Source organism: Harpia harpyja, chromosome 4, assembly GCF_026419915.1.
Source record: "Harpia harpyja isolate bHarHar1 chromosome 4, bHarHar1 primary haplotype, whole genome shotgun sequence".
Classification (NCBI taxonomy): domain Eukaryota; kingdom Metazoa; phylum Chordata; class Aves; order Accipitriformes; family Accipitridae; genus Harpia; species Harpia harpyja.
Window position 1 is genome coordinate 55,712,424 of NC_068943.1, and position 20,655 is coordinate 55,733,078.

Genomic DNA, 20,655 nt, shown 5'->3' on the forward strand with positions numbered 1-20,655 from the left:
CTAAAATTCTCTTAAAACTGGATTGCATTTGGTACACATTCCTTCTTGTCTGAGATATTGTCCAAAATATTAAGTATTTTTCATTTGCCGTTTCTGTTGAAAAAACCCTGTATCTCAGAGCGTTGTAACTCCATGCTTTCCCTCCCTTTCATTGTTCACACACTTCAAAGTTGTGAAAACTTGTTTTCCAAGTAATTATTAATAAAGAAACCCTGCAAGTGTAATATTGTCAAGTTGAACAAAGAAAAAGGTGAAGCTCAAGACCTGAAAAATAGCTTCTGAGTGGGTTTCCTATCAGTGCACTGCAGTGATGCAGCATTCTTTTCAACTAATTTTTCAACTTTATTCATCAATAAGACCAGTATTTTTCATAGTTCAGTTACGTATGAAAAAGTGGGTATTTTATTTTTTTTTTCCTTTTTTAGTTTTTAAAAGCTTGATACATGTAGCATTGGATCAAGGCACACACAAGACTGGCCAAAGGGCGTACAAAGCACTTTGGTTTTTAGTTGAAGGAACAAATGATTATGGCAACAAAGAGTGGCTTGGGGTTTAAACATGAAATAGCTCATAGTTCAGTAGGAAGGCAGAAAGAAACATGTTACCTTACAGATTTATCAAGGAATTTCTGGAAAACTGTGACAGTAATGGGCAGTATTCCTGACTGTAACAGCAGTATACTGAACACACACCTGTATACTGTTTGAGTATACACTTTAAAATAGCTGTATTCCCCAATTGTCTGCTTACCTTCGTGACTAAATTTTTTGAGACCTTGCTTATATTGTCTGGGTTTTTTTGTCCTGCTTTTTTTTCTTATGAAACTGCATTTTCAGCCTTTTTTCTGTTCAAAGCAGTTTCTAAGTGTTGTCTCCGTCCTCCTGCCCTTACCTCCCAAATGCCTGTGACCATCCATCACTGTTTTTCTCTGTAATAAGCAGACCACTGGCTTTGATAACCAGAAATCTAACGCTAAACCGTACCCACCCGCTTGGTTTGTAGAGCCTAGTGCATTTTTTTAAATTCCTTGTTAAGAATTTGGTTATGCTTTTTTCTAGGGATCAGGGTTTTTTTTTTTCACACGTCAAAAGCTTCAGTCTCATGCATGTCACTGATTTGATTATTTTCTTTTAAATTTGATTTCACAACTGTTGAATGGATATATCCAGACAGCTGATATTGCCCATTACTACACACATTTTTGTTTATTGAGTATTGTTGTGGTTTACAGATTTAATAGACCCAACACTGAAAGTTCTGTGAGTTTTTGCAACCACTTCTTGATCTTCCTGATTTGCTAGGTTCAACATTGTTTTATTGATACCAAAGTGAAAAATGGCCTGTGCTTACACTTACAAGGATCTCAGATGAATGTTCTGACTGCTCAACACGGCAAGAAAATTCACTTTCACAGTCAACAAGTCATCTTACTCAGTAGAACACAAAAGTTAAATGGTCTGTAACTTCAATATTAGCAAGGAAAATACAGTACAAATTACTAAAAAATACTAAAATATAGAATTGTGGTCAGGTATCCCCACTACATTAATCGCAGCAGTAGCCTGAAATTTGAAACTTTTAATAAAAAGTTCTTAAATATAAATTATATGGCAAATGTACAGTACATTGCTTTGTCAGTCTTTTAATCCAGTGTTTTGCAGTAGAACAGCAACTGTTAAGTCAGTCTTTTCTCGTTTTCTTTAAAAAACAAAACAAAACCAAAAAACCAACAAAACCCAAACCAGTCTTTTGTGTCTTTCAGTATCATGAGTGCGAATGATCTGAATCTGGAATACCACTGTCTCTGTAGCTCCTGTTACTACTGCTTTCACTGTGGCTGTTCTTGTACAGATTCATGCCATTAGGTGGGAAAATGGTGTGTATTACAAATTCCTCCTTGGACACTTGGTCATTGGTTATCGGTATCATCTGGAAAGAAGTCTCCCTGATTTCTAGGATGGAGTTATCCTTCTTGGTTCCCGCTTCGGCATAGTCGTCTTTTCTCCGGCGTCCCTTGCTGTAGGCGCAGTTCCGGGAGAAGAGAGACCCGTTTCTGTGGATGTACCAGCAGACCAGGGCCAGCAGCGCTATGGCCACCAGCGCCACTGCACCGCCGATGATGGCAGCCAAGGGCAAGCTGGAGTTTTTGTAAGGTTCTTTCTCCTGCTCCCGATTGAGAGTCGTGGTAGGGTTGTACATCTTAAGAGGTGCTGTCTCAGTCTCAATGCATTCGGGCGTTTCGTCGGAGAGATAGATGTTGCTGGTTTCCATGGGAACCATGCATACACGGTATGGTGATTCTGGTTCAAGAGCTGTGAGCAAATAGTCGTTTCTGTCGCCTGTAACTATTGTTTCAGTTATAGATCCAAAGGCAGGGCTGTGACCCATCTTGAGCCAGCTCAGTCTTAAAGCAGTCATTGGTAGTGCAACTTTCCAGGAGATGTGAATAGTCTCTGTGCTTACGGATTTCACAAATATTGTAATGATTTTGCGTACTGGGCTTGCTGTGGTTCTGTAGTTTTTATTTAGGTTGGGAGTCTTGATGTCTGGTTGTTTGGTCACAGAAACCGGCCAGTGTCCTTGGGCTGGGTATAACATGTTTGGTACCGCAGTAGTGATTTGGATGGTGCTTATCATGCCATCGTCCTTACAATCAAATAGTTCCGCGTTGAGGTCTTTGATAGCCATTCCACGTACTTTTTCTGGTGCCTGACACATCAGTCCACGTACATTAACTTTTAAAGGCAATGACTGTAACCAGTCGCGTACCCATTTCATTTTGCACCCGCAGTGCCAAGGGTTGTTACGAAGAAAAAGTTGAGTTATGTTGTCCAGGTCATCAAAGACACCCTGAGGTAAATTGCTAAGATTGTTATTGGACATATCTAGTCGATACAACTGCCTTAAGTAAGAGAAAGCATTGGGTGGCACACGGTTGATGTGGTTTTCTTGAAGATAAAGCTTTCTTAGGTTTGTTCCCGGCAAGTTTACCGGTGCAGCTGTGAGTGAATTGCGGACCAATGACAGTTCTGTAAGATTGACTAGATTCATGAAGACTTTGTCTCCTAATCCATGATTATTTAGAAGATTTCCGTCTAAAACAAGGCGTTTTAGATTTGTAAGGTCTTGAAGGGACAGCTCTGAAATTGTGGAAATACGATTATCATCCAAGCGTAGCTCTTCTATCGTTTTAGGCAAACCCCAGGGAATGGTGCTAAGGTGATTTCGAGAGAGAAAAAGAAGTCTGAGATAGATGTTGTCCCGGAAAGCTCCATCCTCAATGCTAACAGCGGAAACGGAATTATCATCCAAATGCAGTTCTTCCAGATAGGGAATTTGTGAAAGTGAATCATAAGTAATGGTCCTTATATTATTCTCCTGCAAATGTAGTTCCTTAACGTACTTAGGGAGGTTAGTGGGGAATTCATCTAGGCTGTTGTGGTATAAATATATTCTTTCCACCCTAAGCAAGTTCTTCAGTTCTGAAGGAATCCCAGCATTATTTATTTGATTGTTCTGAAGGAAGAGGGTAGTAGCATCCTCTGGGATTCCTGTAGGAATAGACGTCAAATGGCGATCATTACAATATATGAAACCCACATCACAGCGACATACTGAAGGGCAGGGTTTGGCACTAACAGAATAAGGTGCCATGTCAAGTAACAGCCCTATTTTAGTCCAAACTAGGAAGATGCTCCAGGTTACACTAATCATGGTCAGGAATGATGAGATTTGTATACAGTTCTGTTCTTCAACAATCTAAAAAAACCAAACACACAAAATTATCCAGATCATCAGTGAAAAAACTGCAATGAAAATTCAACTTCAGCATTACAGAAGACAACTGAAACACGCATATTAAACTAAAATTCAAGTTCATAGAAACATTTTACTTTCTTTTCCTTACATCAGTATTTTACTACTTGTACTAATTCAATTAACTTAATAGGTTATTCTGCATAGTAATTGAAAATAATATAATCAAGTATGTCTGATTCGTGAATTGTTTTGCTTAAGCAAGAAGGCTCTTTCTAAGGATTCCTTCACATTTCATGTGTAGAGACAATCTTTGTTCGCAGATACCAAGTAAGTACAGAGCTGAAGTCACACCAGAGTTCAAGTAAATCACTCTCTATCTGAAAGATAATAAGTAATTCCTAAGCCAGCTAACTATTCCAGGAGCCCTTAAATGAACTTTAAAACCCTTACCAAATCTACAAGTTTAGTGGTAGCTATTTTGGAGGTTCAAAAAAGTCCTAATGGCAGAGCATAAAATGCAGACAAAAGAGCAAGGGTCAGCTAAAGACTTTTTTCCGATGTCTTCTGAGTGCTCAGTATCATGTCGTGTATCTTACAAATACTGCAGCCTACTTTTCTTGGTTTTTTGAGCTGGAAGGTTTAGAAAAGTGAATGTTACAATTGGTAGGTAGCTAACAACCTGATGTAGCCGGTAGAGCTATGGTTTTCTAGTTGACTGGATGGAAAATTTCATTACATGCTTAATTTCACGTTTAAATATTTGTCATTCTCAAAAGTCTTCTTACTAATCAGTACACTAATAAGAGACTATTTGGCAGGTTTAACCACATTTTCCCATCTTATTAGTTCAAACTGTGCAGGGTAGGATAATATAAATTAACTCTTGACTGAAATTGTACTTTGCATTGGTAGTGTGTTTGTACATTGAGCTCAGGTAATTAGCATTTTTATAGCTTTTAAGACAACATAATTCAATTACCATTGTAATTAGGGTTGTGAGAACTTCTGCAAGATGACCTATGCGTTAAGCAGTGTCATGACCTTTTCTCTTGTGGGTTCATATATTAATTGAACTTTATTCTCTGAGGCATGAAAAGGAAAATAAATTAATATTGATCCTACCGTATTTAAAAGTATGAGTAAATTTTGTGCTTGAGGATATCCAGTAAAAGAATGTCTGTCTTGCGAGTCACTCTTACGGTTTACTCCACGGAGCTGTGTTTTTCTCAGCAGTGTTTACTCAGATGGTCCTTCGTGGTGGTGTGTGTTTCCTGGCCCCTGGCACGATACTCAATGAGCATTCCAACTAAGATTTATCATGGTGCATAAGCACACCAGGCTAGGGTGTAGAAAAGCTTCAGTTTCCCTCTATTTTTGTCCTCATGTAAAGTCTGTGAATGAAGAGCCTCTTTGGTTTAATGCCTTTAGCAGGAATTACTTTCTTTGTAACTCTTACAAACTCTTCTGTGCAGTGTAGTAGTTGGAGGTGGTAACTTCAGCGCCACGTGATGGAAACTATTCATTATGCTGAGGCTTGAAGGATGGTAGCCTCTTCAGGAGGTCAGGAACGGGGCTGGTTTTTCCTGTCCACAATTATCCAAGTATAAACTTTGTACAGTAGCTACATCCTGATACATCCACGCCTCTTTGAGAGAACCATTTTCTGACTCTCACTTTTTAACACTTCTTCTAAGTTTGTAATGCAGGAAACAATTCCTCCTGTGCTGTAAGAATGCAAGTTACTCTACCGTAGAAATGTTAGGCAATTCAGATGGTTTTCCTCATTTAAAAAAAAAACCCACAAAAATATGATTTCCTTCGCAGAAAACTCCCCTTTCAAAGCTTTCCTCGAACTCTTAATTTCCTGCGAAAGTAAAAACAAACAAAAAATTTGCAATTAATAACAACTGGTAGATGCTAGAATTGTGTTGCATCCCCTATATAAATCATGCTATGCTTATTGTATACATGAGTAGCACATCTTGTTTTCCCAATATATTGGTATTTCAGCAAAATACAGAGCTCTTTAAGAAAATGTTTTGCTGTTTAGACTCATGTTTACCACATTTTTGCTGGAACTATATTTTCCTTCCTTTCAGTAGAAAATAAAGTCATCCTGAATTGACAGACAGTAACAAAATATTCATAAATTATGTTTCCCACCCGATTACAAATGTCAGTCCTGCTTCCTTGGAGGAAGCAAAAATGGTTGCTTGCTTTATGTTTTTGGTGAACTGAGGTAGATGGTGATCCTCTCCTTAGTTTTAAATGTAAAGGGAGCTAATTACCATTCACTAGTTACTACATGAAAGAGGAAACGGTTTTGCTAAAATACTGTAGTAATATTTCACATCTGCGACATGCTGATTCTGAATTGGGGACTAGCTAGGCATCTCTTATCAACTCTTTGACAACAGAGTATATTTGTCATGTTGCACAGTGGAATTGGTGTTGAGATTAGCATTTTATCTGATTTTTCTAATTTAAAAAAAAAAATAAAGGTCAGTCTTGGCTGTTTGTATTTCTTGAACTCCAATTATTTGGTTATTTTTGAATGGTATTTTTAACTTGGGCTACTTTGTATCACTACTGCAATATTGCAGAAAGTATCCACTCAGATACCAAGTCTGTGTTCCCCCAGAGCATGTAGGTAGTACCTGCCTGAAATACAAATGGTTAAATTTGAAATTACAAAAATCCTTAACGTTTACTTGCTTCTCCCTTTCATTACTGCATGTTGTCCAGAGAACTGAGCACAAGCCTCAGAACTGAAATGCTCAGAAGAAACAGCATGCTGAGTAATGCTTGCTTAGCTGCCTTCCTGTGCGCTTAACTAGAGTAGCTTCTGGTCCTTCATGAAATATTAGACCTGAACAGAAACAGTCCGTTTTAAAACTGTCTTTTTCTGTTTGAGTCAGGTCCATCATGAAGTAGATCAGTAATACTCCTAAAGCAACAGGAAATTTACGCTGATATGAAATTATTGACATAGAAACAAATTATGCTGCTCTTTTAATAGAAAAATGTTGACTGTTTAAAAAAAAAAAAAAAGCCCCCCACTTTAGAGATGGTGTGACTGTCTAGTGAGGGAGTGGTAAAGCCTCTTCTCTCTGATGCTGCTTTCATGTTCATCTAAGCTTTGGTTTTGCACCTTGTTTTCAGCAGTTGTGTAATGAAAACAGTAACTTAAAATGAGAGACTCTCACTGTGGCATAAAGCATATGTTAAAATACTTATTTATTTAAGGGGAAAACTCAGCCTGCCTGGTCACATTTTAGAATATAAGGGAATGCATATTTTTTGGTAACTTATGTAATTTGGGTAAATTATGCAATCATTATAAAATGGAACAAAAAGACTCCACGTTCTTGCAGTGTCTAGTTTTCTTGGTCTGTATTACTGAAGTGTTTGGGGAAAGAAGTCCAGGCTCTATTCCTGAAACTTTGAAATAAACAGTTGCTTAACAGCTGTAGAAAACATGGTATCTCTTAGGATCCAATGTAAAGTTGTGATAGAGGGTATTTTCTGGAAGTATATAGTGAAGTAGGAATATGAATTTCAATAGGCCTTTGAAAGCTACAATAACTTTTAAGTACTTCTGAAGAAAATTTATGTTTTGGGTTTTTTTTTTTTTACTTTTACAGCTGTAAAAAACACCTATTAAGCAAAACAGAGGTTCTAGTATGCATACGTTACATATATACATACACACATGAGAAAGTAAATTAATTTGTTTTACCTTTCTAGCATATAAAGTGTTTCCTCTTTGCTCCATTTGATAGTCATCCCTTCATTTATTGCCGCTATTATAATAGCAGTAATGTGTAGGATTAAAATGAAAGCAGTAAAGCTCATTAAGTTCTTGGAATTTTTTTTATCCCTTCTCTCAAAATTACATGAAATTGAGAGAGAAAAATAAAAGCTGGTCTCTTTGGAGAAGACGACACTGTTTCAAAAATGTGGATTAAGACTATACCCCCCACGCCCTTTTCTAAACTTAGAATAGTTTTCTTCAGGTCTTGATTGTTTGATATCTTGCACTTCCCTTTTACATCTCAAGCCATAGCTGAAAACAATGTTTTTGCATATCAAAGGCTCCAGTGATCTGTCTACAGAGAAGAAGGGAATCCTGCTGCCATGCTCCAACTTTCCCCTTCCTGAGCTGTCTCTAAATATTCCCTGACATCAAGTCATTATAGCTGATCGGCCAGGATGAAAAGTGACCCCCACTGGTACAGACACTGTGTCCAGGTTTCTGCAACATCAAATTGGGAGGCTTCATGGACACATGGTTTTGAAAGAAGCCATTACTTTTGAACAGAGCAGATTTTAGAAAGTGTGTGCTAAAATTCATTTTTAAATGCAAAAATCACTTTTTGGTAACAAAAGTAACGTTGGAACAACTGAACAGCAGCTTTTTTGCTTATCTTTATTCCAAGTTGAATGTTTTCATGAACTTTGCTGAACTGCATGGTTAAATTACTTTTCCTGGGACATTGTGTAAGCAAGTGTATTACTAAAGATAGCGGTAATGCGTGAGCCTTGTGTGTGTACTTATTGCTGTGGTACAGCTAAGCAGGGGGACATTTTATTTTAAGAAGTTCAAAGTAATTTGCACTCTACAAGAAAAATGTACTGAAGAACATAATTGTATTTACTATAAAGTATAGAGTCCAGCTGCACTCCCTGTCCTGTAGGCAGGCAACGGCCCCCCAAAAAAATTAAAAAAAAAAAGTTTTGGTATATTTGAAAAGTTGAGTTTTTCAAAAAAATAGTGCCAAAGAGATCTTTTCTTTCCAAGCTGTGATAAAACATGAACAAAATCAAGATCTGCTTCATTTGAGGTCACACAGTGCTTATTTGAATTTCTAATCTACCTCTGTGTTCTCTGGCAGGAACTCTGGTAGTTCAGTAGCTTCTTTCTAACCATAAAAGTAACAGGGGGAAGGGAAACAGCTTGGTATTTTTAGTTTATAAATGAGAAGAGTGTCATTTAAAGTTAACATTAGAATATATGTATTTGATATGTCTAAAATTTTGCTTAATTGGTGTACTTACATTCCAGAATTACCTCTGTATTTGTTTACAATCTGAAATGTATCAGAAACATAAAATATGCTTATCATCTTTTAAAAAGACTTGTGAAGTCTATCTACTGCATATATTGCCAGTTTAGTTTACAAAGGTCATGCTGCCTCTTAAATAGTTTCACTAACTTAAAAAAAAAAAAAAAGTTCCACAGTGCTGATCTACACTTAAAGAAAACAAAGTATGGGCATTGCTTTAAGTGTATTACTCAGGGTCAGTTGACAGTGACAGCAAAATGCTTTATAAGCACCCTGTCTAGGAGCAGCAATTTCCATGATCATTGTATTTCAGGAAGGTGCCCCAGTCTTTTGTTTGGTGCTAGGCAAGCAGAAGGTCCTCTAGCTGTCTTTCCAAGCGGTAAAGAATGCAAAGGAGTTTGTTAAACTGAGAGTCAGGTTGTATGTCCATGTTGGTGAAATTTGGAGTTGTTTTTCTTCTGTTGGAAAAGTTTTTATTTACTTGTAGAAAATTTGCTCCCCCACCCCCCATGTAGTAGTTCAATATAATATCGCTTTTGTCTTGCTAGTTCTAACTCAAGCGTCTTAAAAAACCTGCAATTTTTCATGTGATCTTCCCTTAAATGCAAGTGAATCTGACTTAGAAATGGATTCTGAGTAAAAGCTTGCCTCCATGCCTAAGATGAACCAAACCAGCATTTGCTGTAGAGGATGGAAATGAACCAAGAGCTGTTCACTTCTGAAGTTTACTTTTAAAACCTTTCCTGGTTTTGAAGATGCTAGGTTGAAAAGATCCAGACTATTACTCTATTCCTACTCACTCTCTTGTTTTGACGACTCTGCTTCTGCAAAGGTTGCACGTTAAAAAAGCACTTTGAGGGGGAGTGTTTTGCAATGGCTTTTTGTTTGGTGTTTTAGTGCTCTTTGAGTTTAGCCAATTATGGCTTCTAGGTTTTCTTTTGAGAGCTGCTGCTGAGGTAACCCGCCCGTGCTTAAAGTAAAAGAATAGGGAACAAATGCTGCCATTGTTTCAAGGTAAAATCTGTTTTTTTTTCCCTTCTTGACAAATTTAGGTGGAATTATACCTGATAGGAAGTTCCTGGCACAAAACGTAAGGCATGTAAAAATACTACTTAAACACTGGATAAAGCTTCAGTAGTTTTGTTTCTTTCCCTTTTAAAACAGTTGGTTGCTCATTTCCCGATTACTAAATTTGCTCCTCAAAAAATAAGACTTCAAAAAACGTGAAGCTGTAAGATTGCTTGAATTCTTGCAGCTCGTGGAAGGAAGAACAGAGTTTGTGATGATACAATATGTTTACTGAACACTTTTCAAGATGCCTGACCCGAGTGATATTTGGTCACTTATTAAAAATAAATGTAAGCAATCACATACTAATTCTTCTGTGCATTCCTGTGCCTTGAAGTGATTAAGGAAAAAAATGCAGAAATAACTAGCCATTAGCATCCATGCTTGCTGCTAGAAGGAGACAAAATGGCCATCTACCAACTGAAGCCACTTCAAATAATTGCAGTGCAAAGTTTGCAAACTCCAGCAATTGCTTTGATTAGTCACCATTGCCTTACATAATATCCTTCAACTTTTAGCTATTGGTTGCAAAGGAAAAATGAAAGAAGAAGAAAAAAAATCAACCCAGAAATGCATCTTTATTTTGTTCTTGCTGTAAAATGTATACACTTTATTTCTGGACATTAAAGCTTGCTGTGAGTTTACTACAGAGTTTTTTGCCCACTGGGGGGTGGTACACGCTACAAAAACTGTGCTTTTAAGTGCCACAAGTCAGATGTTTTTTGCTGCTGTCCAGTTTTCTCTGCTTTAATTACAACAAAGTCTCCTGTTGAGAAAAACAGAGGCAGCCTCCAAAGCAGGGAATTTAAAAAATTTAAAAAAAAAAAAAAAAAAAATCACTTTCAGAGAGTTTACAGATTCTTATTTCCCATGCTGATTGTATTGACTATGGTATTTATCGGGTCATTCTCCAATTAAAAAAAATGGCATGAATGTAAAAAAAAAAAAGAGAAAATTAGCATTTTAAATATATGCTAAGGGTTGTCACTGTTCCTGGTGTATAGGGGGAGCACAGAAGGCAGGAAAAAAATACAGCTTTTAGAAGTGATTAAATGTGGATGGAAAAACAGAAAACCTTGATAGCAGTATGAATAGAAGGATTAGAATAGCCTCAGTATATTTTAAGGTAATTGGCTTTCTATAAAACCAGGTATACCTTTTGTTTATGAAATATTTGAAAACCTATCTTAAACAAGGCTGTATTGTATGGTTTTGGAATAAATTGAAGGAAACTTGAGGGTGGGGTTTCTTTTTTTGGAGGGAGGGAGGGAAGGGCACTGAAACCTCTTAAGTATGACCTAATGCGTGGCATATATATTGACAAGGAAAACACATACTGATCTTTCTGTTTTATAGCAAATAATTCTTTTCTTTGTACACTTGAATTGACAAATGCATTTTTCACTCTAATTCAGAGAAATGTTCATTAAGACGCCATATCCCCAGGCAATAGATGGTGAGCATAATTGATGCTTCTATCTTTTTGGGCAGTATATTTTAGGCAAGGAAACTGGGGTCAGGATAATGAATTGTTTTTTTAAAGTCTGAACATTTTCAGCCTCTTCTTTCTATACTTTTTCTCTGCATAGAGGATTTACATGGAAATGCAAAATGTGAATCTTCTTTTTCTGAGTGGCAATAAGAAAATGCATTCAGCTGCTGTGCTCTTTTGCAGGAATACGATTTAATTGTAAAGTAATTCTGCATTATGGTGTGAAGCTGGTGCACAAAACACTCCACTGTAGTCTGTTAACTGACCAGAATAGATCCCTTGAAGAAGGGAAGCGACTTGCCTTCACTCCAAATTAGTAACCCATGGCTAACAGCACTCCACGAATTAGTTAATTACATGCACTCATCGTCACGCTTGCAACACTCCTCGTAACTTTGACTGGATGCGCCAGGGTTGCGCTCAAACCCCTTTGCGGTCAGCGAGATTAAAATTTAGGCTACCTCAAAGGGAAGGACTGAGCCAGAAAGGCAACTGTCTGTGCAAAAGCCGAGCATTTTTTATTCGCCAAGGGGGCTGATCTTGAAAACTAAGCAGGACACCCCCCTCCCCCCCCCCCAAAAAAAAAACCAAAACCCAAACCAAAAAAACCCAATCCAAATCGGAAAGCCCGTGCCTAGATGCTGTAAGCTGTGGCAGATGCTGGGGAGCAGGACTGCTGCGTTGAGCGGTGGTGCGCTGGGAAATGCAGGGACACCCGGGCTTCGCCTTACCAACTAAGTTGCAGATCCTAATTGTGTTGGAGGAAATCGGTAAAACAAAAGACTCTGGCACATCTAGTAGTCGTGAAACGGTTTTAGGGGCGAGAATAACGTAGAGATGCGGAGTGCAAAGGAATAAGTGGACGAAATAGTTATTTGCGAGCCATTTATAAATGCATTTGCTGCGCTTGTACGAGGGCAGACAATTACTTAATAAACTGAAAACAGCAAAGTTCATTAAAACTAGGCAAGGACCTTTCGAGTGCTAGGATTATCGGCCAGCTCTTCTTCCCAAAGAAAGTGGGGCGTTTTTGAGAAAATTTGGGCCTGTTGCATTCTTTCTTAACGTATGTGCAACCATTTTGTTCCCCATCTCCTCGTCCGCAGACTTTGTGCGTGAGGAGCAGCAGCGCTGGGGAGGGTGCACAAACCCTCTCGCTTTTTTTTTTTTTTAAATATATGCAGCAAGGGGGCCGGGGGGCGGGGGGGAGTTTTCAAACCTGGGGAGACAGGCAGGGTACGGGCAGGAAGATTTCCCCCTCCCGGCCCCGTTCAAACGCGGGGCTGGGATCCCAGCACACGCGGGGCGTGGGGAGCCGGCCCGCTGGCGTTGCTATGCGGGTCCCTCCGGGCTTCCCTCCGCCCCCGCGGAAGGCGGTTTTGCGCTCTTTCTCCCGGGGCCGGTGCAAGGCTGGCACTGCACTGCCAGTCTGGGGAGCAGCCGGCTTGCGCCCCAAGTCGACGGCGGGTGGGTGGGTGGGCGGGCAAAGGCCGGCTGCGGCTGCCGCTCTGCCCGCGGGGGTGGCCGCCGCGCTCCTGTGCGCCCTGCCGCGCAGCCAGCGGGGCTCTGCCCGCCGCAGCGCCGCGCCCGCACCCCGGGACTGGGGGGGTGGTGGGGGTGGTGGTGCGTGTGCGCGCTCAAACTTCCCGCCGCATCCTCCTTCTCTAGCTCCGCACACCCCACCCCCCAGTCGCCCCGGCCCGCGCAACTCCCGCGGAGAAAGTGCTCATCCCTCGCTTACCTGTGCAGTGCAGAAAGGAGCGATCCCGGCTACAGGGCGGCCGCCGCGGTAATTCCACTCATGGCTGGGGAAGGGCGGCCGGGCGCGGAGCGGTGCGGTGCGCCGGGCGCTGCGCTGGCGCGGGGCAGCCGCGGAGCTCGGCGCGCGCCCTCAAGTCGCGGCGGCAGCGGCGAGCCGCGGGGGCGGTGCCAGACGTCACCGGGGGGCGGGGCGGGCGGGGCGGGGCGCGCGGCGCTGTCACTAGGGGGAGCAGCAGGCGGCGCCATGGCCGGGCTGGGGGAGGGGCGGTGGCGTCTCATCCCTGTGGAGAGCCGGGGGGCCCCCGCCGGGGGGGTGTTTTTCGGCTGGTTTTTTTTGTTTGTTTTTTAGTTTTTTCCCGCCCTTTTTTTTTCCCCGGCAGGACAGCGGTGGTGCCGCCGCTGGCTGTGCTGGGGGGGAGGTGGCGCCCCCTCGTCCCTTCAGCGCGGCGAGTTAAACCCCGAGTGACCGTTTTCGGTTCCCCGGGTGTCGGTTGGGCTCCCGACGGGGCGGGCAACGCTGGGAAGTTAACCCCGGCCGCTGCCTCCGCCTCGGTTTTGGCCCAAAGATCAGGGCTCGTTACGAGTTGCACAAGTACTTTTAAAAGAAAAATATTCATCCGTCGGTGTCGCTTTCCTCAGCTTCTGAAAACAAACAGCTGTCGCTCCTCTGGCATGGTCCTCCAAAAGCAAGGGCCGAGCCGTAGCGCCCGCTTGAGGCGTCACGGGCAAGGGTGGCAGCTTCGAGAGGTCTAAGGGTTTTCTTGAGGTATTAGCGTTTAATGCCCTTTAAAATCAGCAAGTGGATAAGAGTTGCCTGGTTTTCGTGCTCCACCCGGGACGGCATTTGCTTGGAGATAACCTTATCGTGCCTGCCGAGACTGAGATTGAGGACGAGTGAGGCCCGGCTGGTCTGCAGTCTTCAGGGATTTTTCATTGGAAAACAAACTTTCTATTCTTCTAACAAACCCCTAAATTTATGGTAGTCATAGGGCAAGCTAGAAAATATATTTCTGAGATGTTTTTTCCTAAAACCTAGTTTCCTTTTGTTCGTAGCTTACTAACTCACGCAAGTAGCATTGTATTTGGCAGATGCGGTTGATGTTTCTATTCTTGGGTTTTTTTAATTTTCCATCAAAATGGGGGTTTCTTTCCAGACAGCCAGCCGCTGCCTTAATGATTATCCTGTTCTCTTCATTAGCGGTGCACAGGTGATCTTGGCCATCTCCTGCAGCGTTTTGACCATGTGCCTTCGCCAGCACAAGGAGCTGATGTCTGGGGGAAGGCAGGCTTCCAAAAACTGTCTCTGCTAATCCCAGTTGTCCTGCAGTTGCACTTCTTGCTGGTACCAGAAGACGGCAAGGCCAGGCTTTGTTAAGTTTAAAGAGAGCTTGATTTCTTTAAGGCCTATGGAAACTGCCAGGTAGTTGTACTTTCTATATAAAGTTTGAACACATAAATTCCCTTTGTTTACCTTTTGGCAAAACCAAATACAGACAAACTAGAAAGTGTCAAACCTCATCCTTTCTTGAGAGGCATTTTAATAGATTTTTGAGTGTCACTTGGTGTATTTGGTATTTAGGTGTTTGGAATGTTATATATGTGCTGTATTTATTCAACTAATTAAAAAAAAATCTTAGACTGATTTTCCTTGACAACGAGGGAAAAGGATTTTTTTCTCTCTATCACTTCAATTCTAATCTTTCCTTGAGGAGAATAAAAACTAATAATAAATTAAACCAACTTCAAGTTCAGGTACAATTGTCTGTACCTAATCAGCTCAGTATATACAACTGTATTGCATATACATCTTAATGTATATATAACATGTTATATGTATGCCTGTATGGATACGTATGTATGTGTACTATACAAATATAGGTATGCCTAGTATTATAGTGTGTCTGTATCTCGTCATGTGGGACAGAACAGTGGGCTGTGGTAATGCAGAAGGCATTTCGAGATGCTGCGAATGTACTGTAGGTTTTCTTTTTTTAACTGAGATTCTGTTAAGATTATAGTAGCATTTTTCAAAAACAGCATGTATTTGGTATTTCTCATGCCTGACTTAGTTGTATTAAACAGATTCCAGCGTTATGTTGCTGTGCTGTGTTGCTAAGCCTTAATGTATATCTATGGGATATTCATAAAAGATGTATATGATATGCATTCAGCTATCTTTCAGTTTTATTCCAAGGCTGGCCCAGTGCTTATGGCACCAGTTAGAAATTACAGTAAATGTTCCTGGAGAATTCCAAAGGGCATGTGAGAAATAATTAGATTTTACCAGGTCACAGCTGCTCTAGAGTACTGAGAGGTCTTTAATGTGCTGTTGCAAGCAGATTTTTGACGGCATTCTTTTATGTAAACTCCGTAAATATACTTCTTAAGAACATGGGTAGCCTTTAAAATACTTTCCACAAAAAACCTGTTGTACATGGAGAGCTTGACCATGTTCTCCATCTTCTTCTTAAAATACAGAAATTCAAGGCCTCTTGACTTCCAGGAGATCGGAGGAATTCTGATAATACTGGTGGAGTTACTCATATGTGGGGAATAAAAACATGAATATGTAACACAGATGTATTAAACCCTAGGAATACAATGAGATATTTTAATTTAATTTCTAAGTTAAAATAGTCTTTTACCTGTATTTTGTTTATAGAATTAATTAACGCTTGTGACATGGAGATTAAAGTTCTTGTCAGACCTATAGGGAAATTGCCTTTTGGAAGACATGGCAATCTTGTTAACCCTTCATGGGCTGAGAGAGTTTAAAAGGTGGTATATGGGAAATTCAGAGGACTTATACTACATAATGTGTTCAAAGAATTTTAAGGCACGTTTATAACACACACTTGTAAGGTGCTATTAGGTCAACGTGAGAATGATGATGCTTGTTGTTTTTTGGTTTTTTTTGTTTTTTTTTTCTGAGCACCCTGATGGTATGATAAGAATCACAGTTCTGGGAACTCCCTCAGCCAAAGGTTGACCTGAATGACTCTCACTATGACTTGACAGGCACTTTGGATCTACTTTGTCCTGCTGTAAATCAGGTTCCAGTCATAAACGTTTCTGGGCAGGACATTTATGAAATGTTAAGAAACCAAACACATTGACCTGGAAGTGGAATTGAATCTGACATCACTCACCCTCAGTACAGAGGAGAGCGAGCTGTCTTCCAAGCATTGAAACTGAACCGTTGCTTCTTTGAGCTTCCCAAGGACAGATTTCTTTTAGATAAAGCTGAGAGTAATAGTTTGATATTCAATGAAATACCCTGAAATGAATGTTAGTGGTTTTTGGCTTTAGGCTTTTATCAGTTTTTATTGATTTTTTCAAAGCAGGCTGTCCCAAATCCAAGCTAGGCATTGGTTGATTTGTAGAGACATACAAGAAAAAAAGCAATATAATATATGAACTTTTGTATGATACGTGTCCTATAAGGTTTTCTGATATTAAGTACAGTTTCTCAGCAAATATGTATTGCAGTTTGATTAGACTTTAATCTTTAAATGATCTGAACCATTTCAAAATTAGAATCCAATTTTGGATACATTCCTTCAAAAATAAATGCCTGTCAAATTAAGCTTTCAGCATGGTGTATGTGCATAGAGTACCTTGTCAAAGCTGGTACGGCAGCTCTGTATCGAATGCAACAAAAATGAGAATGTAATCATACAAGACAGTTTACAGTAGAGCTAAAAAGGTATGAAGAGTGTAAAGCTAAATACTTGTTTAAGATCAGGTGGGCTCGAGAGTGCTGCTTTTTTTTCCTCGACAGAGGAATGTTTGAGAGGTAATAGTTGTAATTGTGCTTATTCTTTTGTTCTGTCTGTAAGGGCCAGGAGATTACACCACTGCACCTGTGTTTTCTGCCATTCGTCTCCCTTCTATCCATGCTCTCTCCCTGTTCTTCTTTCCACCTGTCCTAAACAGCCCCAGGGAAAAGCCCTGCCAACTCAGAAACACCCATGATGCAACCATATCTCTATTTTTCCTAAGGCAAATAAACAGTTTTGCTTATCAGATCATGTACTATTGATAGCAAAATTAAGTAACTTAATGGGGTACTTGAGATTGCAAAGCCTATGAGTAAGGTATTTGGTTTTTTTTATTTACAGAACATAGAGAAATGGATAGAGAGAGCTGACTGGGTAAAGTCCTAACAAGAAAGTTTGCTCCTAATGCTTAAGGCTGATTGCTTTTTCTATTTAGAAGTTAATTTCCTCTATTTGTTAGCTGTCAAACCATGAAGGCACCACGACAGAGTTTTTAGGAGAAACACAGCTAACTCCTTCACAGCTATGAAGAATATGGAGTTTTTGCTTGCAAACTCGGCAAAGTAAGCGATAGACTTTCTGTACGCTTGACGTGGCTTTGAAAGTGTGGTAAAGGAAGGAGAAATAGCGTTCCCAGGAAACAACCCTGAAAACTTAGAGATTGTTAGTAACGTTTAGTATGTGTGAGGAAGAATCCTGTAGAGGACAAAACTGCTGTTCTTCCCTGAGGGTATTTTTTTATATTTGCAGATTCAAGTTTTTGTGAATGCAGCCTATACTGAGCCGAACAAAGTGGTAAATGCGTTTTTACACCTGCCTCTGTATAAGGGCTCTCAATAGTACAGAAATACTTAAAAAAAAAAAAAAAGAATTAAACATCCTGAAATGGCAACAACAACAAAAAAAAATTCTGGTGCAGTTTTGGTCTTGGACTCTTTTTCTTGGAGCAGTAGTGATTTGTGGCTTGCTAAGAAGGGGCTTGGGACAGATGACTCCTTTCTGTCCACGTTCCTGTTCCTGTTTCGCCTGTTGGTGTTTGTGAACTCTTTGCTGCTCATACTGTTGACTGTTTAGATACCAAACGGGCATCTGTTTGCTGAAAATTCATGTTTCTTGTTGGATTCTGTGGGTCTAGCAGGTGTATATCCATTTGAAGATTAAATATGCTTTCACCATTACTCAAAGAATTGTGCAGTTTTCAGGAGACTTTTTGGATGAAAAATGTGGGTGCTGAAAGTTAAATAACAAAATACAAAAATGTTACTGTAAGTGCACTTAGATTACAAGTTATCTTGGAGTTTTAGTTCCCTAGATGTGAGGAGTATTTGACTGAGTGGGATTTCGCTTTACAAAACTAAGACCAGCTTTCACATTAAATATCTTGACTCAAAATGAGATTCTCTCAGACAAAGAAATATTTTCATGGAGGAGCTAATGTTCCCTTGGTGATGTTTTTTATGGTGGAATCTCCCCTCTTCTGAGGTAGAAGTTTAAACAATGCATGTAGCTAAAAGAACAGTCATATTTCTATGTGCAGTTTTCATAAATCTTAGTTCTTCATAGCTATGCACTGAAAGCTTGAAATTCACCTACTTTCTCGCAAGTTTATTTTCAGGCCACCAAAATGATTCTTTTCCTGGTCCTTTCTCTTTGTTTTGTTTTACTTCTTGATAGCCCCAGAGTTTTTGCTGCCTCTTTCTTCTCGGCATTGTCAGCCTCTCTCTGCAGGCTTTCTGCATACGCCCTGCCTCTTACCCACCTCCTCTCCTCCTCCTGCAATGCCCAATAGCTCTTCCTCTGCACATCAAACCCACACAGGAGCGTTTGCATTCCAGCTCTTTGTGCATTGATCTTCTGCCATGAGAAGCTGCTTCTGCTGAACTCTCTTCTCTCCCTCATTGTCCTTCTCCTTTGGCTCCCTTTTACATGTTAAAGTGTTTCCTATTTTCTTTCCTTCTCCTATTGGTTCCAAATTAGGTGAGCAGTTTCACATAGGTCTAATCTTGTAAAATTACAGTGACCAACTTGTGTGCAGATCTATAATGTATGAAGTTAGCCAATTTGAATATTTAGCATTCTTTGTAAACTTAAAGCAATTGCTTGGATATAGTGCTGCTGAAGGCTTTAGGTGGTGATCTGTTATCTCTCAAAAAATGTACACCCCCTGCTTTGCATGCAAATCAAATCAAACCATTCGCATGCTATTTTGGCCAAATGCACCACCCTAGTTGTTTGTGGTGTTTGTGTCTAGTCTGTGTTAACATCTAGCAATAAGCTGGAGTCTATGCATTTGCTGATTTGCTTGTGTAATACCTGGTTTTGAAATTACGATGTGCCAGTGTTGAATATATGAATAACTCAAAAGTGTTTATTCTCAGGAAGGACTAAGTTTACGTTGTCTGAACAGATTTGTTTAGTTGTAAGTAGGGGTGATTATTCTGTCTTTGTCTATTCAGCAAGAGAGGGCGTTTCAGTAATGGCTTTGCAGGACAGCAGTTAATGCCATTGGCAGAAAGTTACAAGTTGATATGGTGATTAAAAATGAGTTAACAGGAATTTTGAAATTTCCCTGGCCATGAGGAGCGTAGTTACATTTAACGAGATTCTGACTCAGAAAGAGTATATATATGCAGAAACTTTATCTCAGTTGAGAAGACAAGCCGCTCTTGTACGAGAATCAACTCCACCAGCACCATCTGCGTGAATCAGTGTGGAAGCTGGCTTGTCTTCAGTATCTGCTGGCTGAATTAACTGTGGAAAGCTCCTTGAAGCTAAACAGGAAAAAAAAGTAGTTGTAAGGCATATGTGTGTTCTTTCACATTTGCTTTTGCTAGTTATACATTATTAATACTGTTTTTACTTTTTACCAGTGAAATTTTGTCTAGAATTTACCTCAAATGTAAAGGAGATCTCATTTCTAAAGTGTTGGCATGCTCGGCGGAGGCATACTGTTTCCTTCGAGTTGCAGAAGCACGTTCATGTTGGAGAGTTTCCCGGCTATTCCTAGAGTGATCCCTCTTCAGTTTTCACCTGTGTCCCAGTTGCAACACCTGGAGAGAATGACTAGGAACACTGATGAGTAGAGAGAAGCTCTCCCCTGCCAGGTGTCTGCCCAGAGCTTGCTGGTAAGCAGGGAAGTGAGGAGAAGGCCTGAGACCTGGGAATTACTTTGAACAGGTGATGGGCATGCATTATTTAGTTGGTGTGCCTTGCTGCTACTGAGGATGAAGTTCATTGAAGTGGTAACAGGCTGAAATTTCATGGGAAACAGGATCTGAAAGTCATTTCAAGCTTAGTATCTAGAGCAATGTTCTACTTTTTTTTTTCTCCTTAATCCATCTTTAATCTCCTTCCTCAAAATTTTTGTTCTTTGGCCTTTTGTGAACATGCACTAATTGCTGCTGCCAATCCCAAGGCCTTAGGGGAAATGTTAGGAATCCTGAAGAGAAGCAACCTGTAGAAACCCATAAGAGACCTTCAGCTTTGTGATTCAGGAAAACAAAGGCATTTTGGCTGAGCTCAGGTTGGATGTAGCCATGTGTGATGTGTGGCATGCAAGACAGATGTCTTGTCTGAGATGGTGACAGCAGTGGCTTTGTTACTGAAGAACAGAGTCTTTCTGTGACTCTGGGTGATTCAGAGAAGTATAAGATTCCAGAAGGCAGGATGGACATTCTGAGGTGCAGCAGCTGTGCATTCGCTCAACACTCTCATCAAGGTCTTGTATTTT

General features: G+C 40.3%; 2 protein-coding genes across 6 annotated transcripts in view; one reads left to right on the forward strand and one right to left on the reverse strand.

Annotated features, from left to right (window-relative positions):
• Positions 1-20,655, forward strand: part of MACROD2 (mono-ADP ribosylhydrolase 2) — a 918,876-nt gene that overhangs the window by 106,296 nt on the left and 791,925 nt on the right. The window lies entirely within an intron of this gene.
• FLRT3 (fibronectin leucine rich transmembrane protein 3) lies at positions 375-13,290 on the reverse strand. The gene is made up of 3 exons (XM_052784119.1): positions 13,127-13,290; positions 4,882-5,623; positions 375-3,759 (listed from the first exon to the last, which is right to left on the reverse strand). The coding sequence occupies exon 3, from the start codon at positions 3,712-3,714 to the stop codon at positions 1,765-1,767; it is 1,950 nt and encodes a 649-aa protein (XP_052640079.1). The 5' UTR covers positions 3,715-3,759; positions 4,882-5,623; positions 13,127-13,290; the 3' UTR covers positions 375-1,764.